Here is an 11,766-nt window from a genome sequence, read left to right as displayed (position 1 = left end):
ATTCACACGTTTGAGTTAAGATTTTCAAGAAATATATACCCAACATCATTTCATATTTTATATTCTTTTGAGTTTCTAAAGAAGCCAACTTAGCTTCTCCCAAATTTACTCAATGAAAAGTTGTATTTCTTACGATTGTTAAAATGAAACAGCACCGCTGTTTTAAGTATAATATTTAGTAATGGAGGCTACAGAGTAAAAAAAAGAAAAAATTTTGGCTTTTCAGTACCTGCAAAGTACATTCAACGGCGGAGGAATCTTCAGCGTCACGGCAAAATAAATCCTTTTTACCTCAGTTGTTAATGAGTTCGTATGCTGTATTAAATGTGACGCAATAAACTTATCATTTACCTCGAAATAATGACCTGAAACGTCATCGTCCTCGTGAGTTGTCATCACGTGTTTCACGATCAGTGTAGTCCGATTCAAGATCACGAACGATTCACGCAGTTCCACTTAAGCAATCAAAAACGTACAGTGCAAACAATCTATGCGCAAACACCGTAGTGTATTTGTGAAATGAAAAGTTAAAACTAAATAGTTATCGTTTTGAATAACTCTGCATTGTATTATTTACAGCCTTATCAGGAGAAAAAAAATTCATATATACCCAATGTATATTTGAATCAGTCTATACGGTATTGTTTACAATTTTACCAGAACTAATTTCAAATGCAAATAAAACAATTAAAATATACACAAATGACTTTTTTGTCATGGAATAGTCTTTACAATTTCATTTCTAAAACAGTGAAACATGAGCCTGAGAGACGAGACTCAAACAAGAATTCATTTGAAATCTCATTTATCCTGATACATATAACCTCAGGAATTTACTTCCAATAAGATCTCTTCCACATACAAAAACAGATAATAAAAGTTACAAAATGAGTATTAAATATGTCTTCAGCTTTACTGTATAGTCACTGTATATACAAGAATTGTCAATATCCTGCAGAAAAAAAACAATCTAGAAACAATTGCCAAAAATAGTTTTCTCTTACATAAAAAGAAGAACAGAGGAGTTGTATGACACTGTTGGGCTTTGAAAAAGCAAATAAATGTAAGTGCAGTCTGTCTGAGTTGACCAAAATGATCAGAAGACTCCCAAGTTATCAAAAAGCCACCAAATACTGATAAAAATAAACATCCCTGTGATGGCAGAACTCCATCCCAAAACATACTGAAGTCAAAAGCATTGCAGCACAAGAGCTTTATCACCTCTAGGGGAAAAAAGAACCACAAAACCCTCCAAAAAGATGACTCTAACCGAGTCTTAATTACTTATTTAAAATAAAATAAATTTCACGGTTAATTACCTTGACAGCATCTGTATAAAACATACTGGTATCAAATGTCACAAATATTAAGTAAACTGCTGTTTTCAGTAGAAAACCACTGAGTCTGTGATTGTCAATTCCAGATATTTTACTAGTCCTAGAGTAAAAACATCGGTGTAAAACTCCCTAATTCTATTTAGCTGTAACAATTAGGACTTCAGATGATTTGAGATCAAGCACACTCCATGTCAATTAACACAAATTATTATTTGAAGTAATCTTAAGACAGGCCATATATTGACAGCTATTGCAAAAGAATGGCAGTACAAGAAAAGATTGACAATAACGTCCTTCCATTGTCAGTCAAACAACATTCGCTGGCAAAGCAAAAGCATGTCAAGTTATAGGGAACTATCAAGGGACGTAAATCCATTGCCCCTACTCTTAAAAGCTGAGACTATGTCCATAAGGACTTCCCGAGTTTCATTTAGACAGCAAAGAAATGACCGGTGATTATGGGCAGCCCATATTTGTCTCAGAGCTCCTGAAGTGCACAGGAGCCCTTGTATCCATACGACATATCAAAATATGTTCTATACAAAAGAATCATCCAATCACAAAAGTTTCTGGTTCAGGATCTCCCATACCATTCGTCTTCTGAAATAAGGCATGTGTTTCTGTTTGAAAAATGACAAAAGGAAAAAATGAAAAATTCATATACAAGTGTGACCAGCCAATAATTTATTTCAAACTCTATCCAACTGATGCTCACCTGTGTGAAGGTGATTGGTCGGTCTTTGGTGATGTATTCAGCATATTTGCACGTGAACATTCCACAATCACTTCCATTCATTTGCTGAGGAATCTCCTAAGGATTCAGAAGACAAAATCTTTGATATGAGTCTCAAGCTTTTTTGTCAATTTAAAGGGTTAATTCATCAGAGAATGAAAATTCGTCCATCTTCTACTCACCATTGGAGCATCCTAGGTGTATGTGACTTTCTTCTTTCAGAATACCGTATTTTCCGGACTAAAAGTCACACTTTTTTTTCATAGTTTGGCTGGTCCTGCGACTTATAGTCGGGTGTGACTTATTTATCAAAATTTATTTGACATGAACCAAGAGAAATTAATCAAGAGAAAACATTCTGTTCTGAAAACAATGTTTTCTCTTTGTTCTTGGTTCTAAATAAATGTGACTCATAGTCCAGTGCGACCTAAGTTTTTTTCCTCATCATGACGTATTTTTGGACTGATGAGACTTCTACTCAGGTGCGACTTATAGCCGAAAAATACGGTAATCCAATCGGAGTTATATAAAAAATTGTCCTTGCTCTTCCAAGTCTTTCAATGGGGGTAAGTGGATGTGTGTTGTCAACAGTTCAGTAGACGTGAAATAAATAGCACTTATCTGTAATAAAACATCCCTCACACAGCTCCAGGTGGTGAATAAAGGCCACCTGTAGTGAATCCATTTGTTTTTATAAGATAAATATTCAGATTTCAACCGTAATAAATTTTTTCTCACTTTTGGTGACTGTTTGGAACCGAAGACGTGCAGGCGGATGTCTGAGCTGCGTGGTTAGTGACGAGCGTGGAGAGAAAGACCAAAACAAAATACTCCTCATGAATTAGAAGCACAAAATGAGGATTTGCAAAGAAAAACTTCAGAAGATTTCAAAATAAGCCAAGAGGAGACTTTTTCTTTTGCTAAAGTAAGGACACTTTGTTTCTGCTTATCCTACATTTCCCATAGGCGCACGTGCATACATCTTCCGCATACCAGTCAGCAGATGTTAGAAAAAAAAAAGTGTTTATTACGGTTGAAATCTGGATATTTATCTTACAAAAATGCACGGATTCGCTGCAGGGGGCCTTTATTCATCCCCCAGAGCTGTGTTAGGGACGTTTTATTACAGATGCGCGCACTTTATTTCACGTCTTCTGAACTGTTGACAACAAACACCCGCTTACCCCCACTGAAAGGCGTGGAAGAGCAAGGACAATTTTTTTATTCAACTCCAATTATATTATTCTGAAAGAAGAAAGCCACATACACCTAGGATGCTTCGAAGCGGAGTTAAACATGGATGAATTTGAATTTTTGGGTGAACTAACCCTTTAAGCCCTAAATTATGCTTACGTAGGTAAACTCACATTGCGTCTTTTACTTTTTAGAGTCCATTCTGAGGTATCAAAGTTCTGCCCCTTCTTTTCTTCACTTTCTTGTTTCAGATATTTTCTGTTATACAGAGACACAATTAAGACACATTTGACAACTGTCTAGTCATACATTATTTATTCTGTCCATTTCTTAACGGGTTATCACGGGACTCATTTTGAAAAGGCACTTCTTGCAGACCCATTTCATCATCTAATCCTCAAGCAGCACTCACAATAAAATCCTGCAGGCCTCGTCGTTGTTTCCTCCCATTGAATCAAAGTAAGTGATGCTCTTCTTACGAAAATCCACCACCTTTCAAAAGGGAAAAAAAGGGGTGAGATGTGCCAATCCTGACTTTACAGCAAACCTATTTGTATTCTTCATTTATTAAACTGATTGAAATGCATCATAATGCTACATTTATATTTATGTATTTAGCAGATGCTTTTATCCAAAGCGACTTACAGTGCACTCAGACTATACTTTTTTTTTTTTTTTTTACCAGTATGAGAGTATAATACTATTCTGAATTACTTGTGAATGTCAAGAAAGCAAGCATCAGTCCACATGCACATGTCCTCAATGTGACCTTGCTGCTGGTTAGCTACTTACAGACAGGCACCAGTGCACCCCCAGGTGGACAGGCACCAGAATGATGTCTACAGAAAAGATGTCCACTTTCTTGGTCCAGCGGCGGACCGCAGAGTAACCAGAGCTCCGCAGCTTGGGAAAGAAGAAGGTGTTGAAAGTGTAAGCCGAGGGCAGGTTGGGCTGTTTACTGCGCTCCACCAGCAGGTTCATGTAGAAATTAATAACCTGCAATGGAGGAAATATATCAGTCAGACACTCAAATCACTGACAAAATGATAATTATGGCAACACCTCAAGACAAAATGATTAAGAAGGGACTCTTTACAGAATCCATTTACTGACAGTCTTGTACAGAAACCTGAATGACGATATAAAGTTCTGACCTCATCGTTGAGCCAGTTAAGGTGGTTGAGCGTCTGGAGGTCTTTTCTGGTGATGGTGAGACGGAAGCCCTCGCTGAGAACCTCATCCAGATTACTGCCTCTCAGAGCTCTGCTCACCTCCTTCTCCATGTCCTGTGAGAACCACAAGCAGGAAACACACCATTCAAGTACAAAATAAAACACATACTAATAAAAGAACACAAATATGACCAAAAACCAACAAGAACTGCGAACATAAATTGTTCAAATGTACTGTTAAATTATTTAAAATGGGTAAATAGAAAGAACATTTCAGGGGGTACTTAAAGTGAATATTTTAAGTTATAAAAAGTTTGGGATTCTACTGAAATGCATCTTAAGTCTGACCAAACTGACATTACAGCACTGAACTATAATGATTATACATTCAGTTAATGAAGTCAACTACTGCAGGGATCAAACAACTGTTCAAACAAATTAAATGTTATGAAGTATAATGAAAAAATTTCAATAATAATAACTTGACTTTGCACAAGACCAAGTCAATGCTATAAGAAAATAACAATAAAAATAGGTTTGTGATAAACCATGCTGGATAACATTTGGATTTTCAGGTATTGCAGAAAGACAAATGCAATCTTTTCACTAACAGAAGCATTTACCTCTGTTAACTCTGGGAACTCTGGCTCCTCTTTAATAGGCTGAGCCGTTGGGATAACAGCTGCAACAGGAACCTCCCTCTCTAGAGGGACTCGAACCTTTAGCTCAACACTTGCTGGGGTGGCTCGACCCTCTCCTGAGAGGCGCTTATGATACAAATGAGAGCATGAGTGCTTTAGTCACATAAAATGCAAGTGTAGCATAAAAAGAGGGGAAACTTACTCACCTGGCGCAGAAGCTGAGAGGCCAGAGCCTCCTGTTCTTCAATCAACCTCCGTCGCTCCCGAGCTCGAGAGTCATAGAGGCTAGTCCTGAAAATACACAGCAAATATGGCCGATATCACAAGCTATTCACTTCCATGAGCTAAATGCACCGATCCTTGTACACGTTAGACAAGACATAACAAGTACTCACAGTTCTTTGATCCACAGTTCAGCCTGGAAGCATGGCACACTAGAAAAGGTTAGAAAGTGTTACGTAGAGAAAAAAAAAAGAAATGGGTGAAAAGATAGACTAAAAATGTTATGCTACCTTGAGCTTTCATGCTTCTTCCCCTGCTGCTCCATCACAAAAATGACCGAATCTCCATCGTGAGCTTAAGAAAGTGAAACAGGGCATAAAGTCAGTCTTTAAGCCAGGATTACATTACAAACATTAAAAAGAAAGAAAAAAACAGGACTTACCTGATGACTGCGTGTCCTGAGAGGAGGTATCCTGAAGGGCTGCTGGTGAGGGAGCTGAGGGAACAGCTGATCCTTTAGTGCTGGGCTCAAGGTCATGGTTCCACAGCTGAGGCTCTGGAATGCTAGAGGACGCACCAGGACTGGGAAGGGCACTGGAAGTCTGGCTGGACCCAGGCCGGGGGCTGGGAGGCGGACTGGATAACCCGTAGGATGACACTCCAGCACCAGAGCCTGTTGGAGAGGCACAATGAAGAGGACTTCGACTGGACGACAGGAAGCTGGAGCTGAAATGAGACCAAATGTTTCGCTGTAAGTAAGAGAAACCATCAAAAATCATCCTAAAGGAATAGTCTCTGAAGAATACATGCCCAATCATTTGAAGCCCACCAAAAACTTCAGAAAGTTCTTGAAGACACCGTTAACAATCCATATGAATCGAGTGATTAATATGATAAACAAAAGATCAAACCTGTTGGCTTGAGTAGCAACAACAAATGAGGTTTGTACTGATGTGTTGCAAGCATGTTTGTGCTTCGGCAAGAACCAATGAGATTTGTTTTTGCATATCAAGTAAGCACAGCTGAGTTTCTGTGTTTACTATATTTGATAAACTATGCATATGTGCTGATTAACATTTTTATGTGAACAAAGCTTAAATTAAATAATATAAAGTAGGGACGTTACGATTTACTCAAATCAGGATGTGTTTCACGATACTGATTTCACAATATGATTTTCTTACAAAAAAATTGAGATGAGAAATTATAAATGACAAATAACAAAACTAAAACTAACCTGAAGTTTAAAAACAAATCCCAAATCGAATAAATAAACAGCACAAATAGGTATGTGACGATGCACCGCGAGCCGGATTGAAAATCTATGCAAATATGTAACGATTCAAATTGGTTGAGATGTTAAGTGAATCACAATACAGTTGTAGTCTTGATACTTAGTTTTGTCTTCATATCCAGGTGCATCTCAAAAAATGTGTATATCTAGGTCTTTATTTTTTGTTTGGTTTAAAAAAATAACGAACTTTCTTCTATTCTAGATTCATTGCACACAAACTGAAATATTTCAAGAGTTTTTTTGTTTTAATTCTCATTGTTACGCTTAAATCTCAGAAAATTTAAACTTCAGTATCTCAAAATTTGAATATTCCATTTTGAGCTTGATTAGTTTGATTAATTTTGGGTATAAATACTGGGTACCTCTTCGGCTAGTTTAGAACATGTACTCACAATTATGTGACTGCTGACTTGACAAATGTCCAGAAGACAATCATCAACACCCTCCTTAAGAAAGGTCATTGCTGAAAGAGCTGGCTGTTCACAGAGTGATGTATCAAAATATATTCATAGAAAGTTGACAGGAAGGAAAAGTGTGGTAGGAAAAGGTGGGATGACCACAACCTTGAGAAGATTAAAAAACTTGGGAGAGCTTAACAAGGAGTAGACTGAAGCCGGAGTCAGCGCATCAAGAGTCAACACACTCAGATGTCTTCAGGTAAAGGGCTGCAGTGGTCACATTCCTAGAATCAAGCCACTCCTGAACCAGAAAAAAAATGTCAGAAGCATTTCACCTGGGGTAAGGAGAAAAAGAACTGGACTTTTGCTCAGTGGTCCAAAGTCCTCTTTTCAGATGAAAGTAAATTTATCATTTCATTTGAAAATCAAGGTCTGGAATCTGGAGGAAGACTGGAGAGGCACAGAATCCAAGCTGCTTGAAGTCCAGTGTGAAGTTTTCGAAGTCAGAGATGATTTGGGGAGCGTGAAGTCTGCTGGTGTTGCTCCATTGTGTTTTATTTAGTCCAAGGTCAATTTACCAGGAGATTTAGGAGCACATTATGCTTCCATCTGCTGACAAGCTTTATTTCCTTTTCCAGCAGGACTTTAGCACCTGCCCACAGTGTCAAAACCACTTTCAAGTGGTTTGCTGACCATGATATTACTGTGCTTGATTTGCCAAACAACTCTACTGACCTGAACCTCACAGAGAATCTATGGGGCATTGTGAAGAGGAAGATAAGTAACATCTGACAAACAATACAGAGGAGCTGAAGGCCTCTATCAAAACAACCTGGGCTTCAATAAGGCCTCAGCAGTGCCACAGACTGATCGCCTCCATGCCACACTGTATTGAAGCAGTAATTTGTGCAAAAGGAGCCCCAACCAATATTGAGCGCATAATTAAACCTGCTTTGGAGATCTTGAACATTTCCGTTTTGTACATTTTAGGAAATATTCAAATGTTTTGAGATACTGAATTTATAATTTTCCAATTTGAATAGTTATATGTTTGTATCGATTTTCAACAGGCTCGAGGTGCATCGTTACATCCCTAATAAAAAGTAACCATGTTTGGAATGATATGAAGTTGAGCAACAGAATGATAGAATGTTCAATTTCGGATAAACTATCCCTTTAAAGAGCTCAGGTTTAGTCACAGACATGAAGAATACAGGTTTTGAAGTACCGTGACACAGATACTCACAAATCTCGATGCAAGCGAATGCTGGAGTGAGAACTTCCATCGTGAAGGAAGGTCGACTGGCCACCAGACACCATGGCTAAAAGCTGCCTATAAACCTCCTTTTCTTCCACACGCACGGACTATAAAAAAACAGCAAGAGCAAAGTCTAATTAGAGCTGCACTGTCTGGGGAAAAATATAATCAAATTTTTTCTGATTAAATAAAATAACAACAATCTCCTGATTTGCTGTACTTGTTTGTTTAGCTACAGAATTTGGCCCAAATTGCAATTAAATATCAATTTGACTACACAACGATAATAATAATAAACATTATTATTACTACTACTAAATAAAAATATCTTGAGCTGAACATGTAAATGAAAACCGTTCTTCAATCTGAAACAGGCTGCACACTATAAAAATCACAGCCCTTGTTATTTGATAATTCAGTTTCTCTCTTATTGTGTAGTCCTTCGTATAATTTTACCATTTATGTTGTCATTAAATATTTGGTTTATTAAACAAACCAGTACAACAAGTGTCGGACCTCCTGTGCTGTACAGCGGGCTCTCCTCTGGAAGAGACGGTTAGAGCTTCCGTGTGAAGGACTCTGGACCACTCGGATGGGAAAGGTCTTCTCATATAGGCTGGTATAATTGGCTTGTCCTGAACTGGTCTCGGGAGATGATGAAAAACTACAACACAGAAAAAAAGTCCTTTCAATTTCATATCTTTGCATTTAATTACACTCTTTCCAACCGAAGCAATAATATTGAACGACAAAACATTTAACAAAAAAACAAATTCAATTATTTAATTATGATTCTTTCTAACATGAATGTCATTGATCTAACACATTTATTCTATGTGTAATTCAACCTGTGTGGTCGGTGGTACAGGGATCTGCCCAAGCGGGGAGAGGGGGATGGTTTTGACAAGGAGGCAGAGGGTAAATTAACAGAGTGTCCGTTAGCTTTGTGTGTCTCTTGGGGTGGATGGTCCATACAAACTTGTCTTCTGCTTGCTTTTGATATGGTGACAGACTGTTCAGTCTGTAAGGAATCTGTCACAACAGAAAAAAGACAATATATGTAACTTGCAGATAGAAAATAAAATAACAACACACAGAAAACATGACCAATTTACCATTACCAGTTTTTGTGACAGTCCTCCATTGAACTGAACTAGATGGAGCTACAAATGTGTCCTCAAGTATATCATGTGACCGATCCCCAAACTTTAAGAAAAAGCAAAACAGAAGTAAACATGCCAAAATATATAGCATACATAAAATGAATTAGATTGCATGACAGCTTTTGCTCTTCTGTGACACCTGATCTCAAAGAAATCAAGTAAACCCACTAAGATCTTGAGGAGCAAAAAAGTACCTTGTTTTCCGCCCATAAAGATGCTGATGCAGCGGAATTGGCTGCAGGTTCTGATGGTATTCCTGTTTGAGGGGGACCCGCAGATGTCGGCAACATGTTCCTTGGATTAGGTCTGACACTGTTCTTCATCCAAAAAGCAACACTCGAGCCATGTGTCTTCACTCCCTCAGCTGCATTCTTCACTGTATCCATAATATCTCCTAAGGAACAACAAGCAACAAAATGTTCTAGTAACTGGCATAAATCAGTTTTATCATGTATTCAGATTACTGTTTATTTACCCATTCTGAATTTCTTCACCACTTTCTCCTCCTCCTGATCAACTGCATCTCCATCTTCCAAACTGTATGAAAACACAAAATTGAGAAAGTTATGCGCATGTAACAAATATTTAAGAACACATAACAAATATTTAAGAAAAGAACAGGTAACAAATATTTAGGAAAATAATATGTAACAAATATTAAAGAAAATTTGTATCGAATGGTTTATAATTATAATACTTATATATAAACATACATTCATAAAAAAAGAGAAAGGAACAGCATAATATCAACTTTAATTAAAAAAACACATATTAGATTAAACAACGAAATAGACGAAAAATAAATAAGAAAATGAATAGTTTTTCAGAAACTCCGGACAGGCACGTGCTTCTAACTTCATCCCATCAAAAACAATGACCGAAAGTCAAAATCAAATATTTTGACTCAAAAAAACAGTTTAAAGACCTAAACTTTTATTATAAGACCAAATAATAAATACAATAACAGTCCTTGCACTTTTACACTTGTAAGCGATCCGCTCGTAGTTCTTTGCACATATAAACAATCCTCTTATTACCAGTCTAGTGGGTCTCTTTCTCCGTGATGTCCCGTCCTGATCCACTCTCACGGGACCGGTGTTGATCCGCAGCAGCTGATACTCCGTTTCGCAGACTGGCGATTCCGGTTCCGATCCATTCGTAAAACTTATTAAACATGGATGAAGGACTGAAAGCCTCGATTGTAGCAGGTTAAATCGTTAGGGCTGTCAGCGCAGTCCCAAACGCGGGCTCCCCTCTGCCCTTCATCCGCATGCCACTGCTAACCAGCTTAGTTCGATAAAAGTAACTGAATCCTTCACTTAAACACGACTAAACTAGTTCAGATAAATCCTCACCGCTGATCTTTAGCTCAGCCAGCTAACCAGCTGCTAACATGTGAGAGACCAGCCCAACAATATTTACCTCTTCAGGTTAAGCGAGGTCCATATAGTTACCCGTGTGTATTAGTATCTGTTGTGAATATTTTTTTCCTAACTGACTTGAATTTCTCAGAACCCTTGAGGGATTCTGTGAATAAGATATTGAGTACACGAAGTTAAATTAACGCCTCCCGCTTCTTCCTTATTTAAAAGCAGAATATGGCCGATGCCCACATGTTAAAACCGCGCTTTCCCATTGGATGAGCATCATCAAGTGCGTCATCGGTGCGCAGTTTTTTCAAAGTGGAATGGTGGGATCATCCGCGCTATGCTTTTCAAACTTGTGCTAAATGTATCTTTGGGAAAAAGAAAGATATGTCTTAATTATATATGGGATTTATTAATTTTAGTGACTTGAATATTTTGAATCGTTTAGTTCATTTGGCTCTTTAAGCAGGTAATATCGTTATACCAGTAGGTGGCGATTAATGGGTTAGTTCATCCAAAAATGGAAATTATGTCATTAATAACTCACCCTTATGCTGTTCCAAACATGTAGGACCTCCTTTTATCTTTGAAACACAGTTTAAGATATTTTAGATTTAGTCCGAGAGCTCTCAGTCCCTCCATTGAAACTGTGTGTACGGTATACTGTCCATGTCCAGAAAGGTAAGAAAAACATCATCAAAGTAGTCTATGTGACATCAGAGGGTCCGTTGGAATTTTTTTGAAGCATCGAAAATAAGTTTTGGTCCAAAAATGGCAAAAACGATGAGTTTATTCAGCATTGTCTTCTCTTCCGTGTCTGTTGTGAGAGAGAGAGTTCAAATCAAAGCAGCTTCGGATATCCGGTTTGCGAACGAATCATTCAGTTCACCAAATCAAACTGAATCATTTTAAACGATTCGCATCTCTAATACGCATTAATCCACAAATGACTTAAGCTGTTCACTTTTTTAATGTGGCTGACACTCC

The 11,766-nt window shown here is 37.8% G+C and overlaps 1 protein-coding gene across 1 annotated transcript; it reads right to left on the bottom strand.

Annotated features, from left to right (window-relative positions):
* Positions 1-894: 894 nt before the first annotated feature.
* Positions 895-10,568, bottom strand: LOC113101889 (sentrin-specific protease 1-like). Its single transcript, XM_026265696.1, has 18 exons — positions 10,501-10,568; positions 9,888-9,949; positions 9,607-9,806; positions 9,371-9,455; positions 9,098-9,281; positions 8,766-8,913; positions 8,238-8,356; positions 5,742-6,025; positions 5,590-5,653; positions 5,473-5,511; positions 5,284-5,368; positions 5,060-5,203; positions 4,419-4,550; positions 4,057-4,260; positions 3,677-3,756; positions 3,438-3,522; positions 2,053-2,148; positions 895-1,957 (listed from the first exon to the last, which is right to left on the bottom strand). The coding sequence occupies exons 1-18, from the start codon at positions 10,566-10,568 to the stop codon at positions 1,895-1,897; spliced, it is 2,142 nt and encodes a 713-aa protein (XP_026121481.1). The 3' UTR covers positions 895-1,894.
* Positions 10,569-11,766: the final 1,198 nt, after the last annotated feature.

The sequence above is a fragment of the Carassius auratus genome, unplaced genomic scaffold, assembly GCF_003368295.1.
Source record: "Carassius auratus strain Wakin unplaced genomic scaffold, ASM336829v1 scaf_tig00217658, whole genome shotgun sequence".
NCBI lineage: Eukaryota > Metazoa > Chordata > Actinopteri > Cypriniformes > Cyprinidae > Carassius > Carassius auratus.
This window is presented reverse-complemented; position numbering and strand designations above follow the sequence as displayed.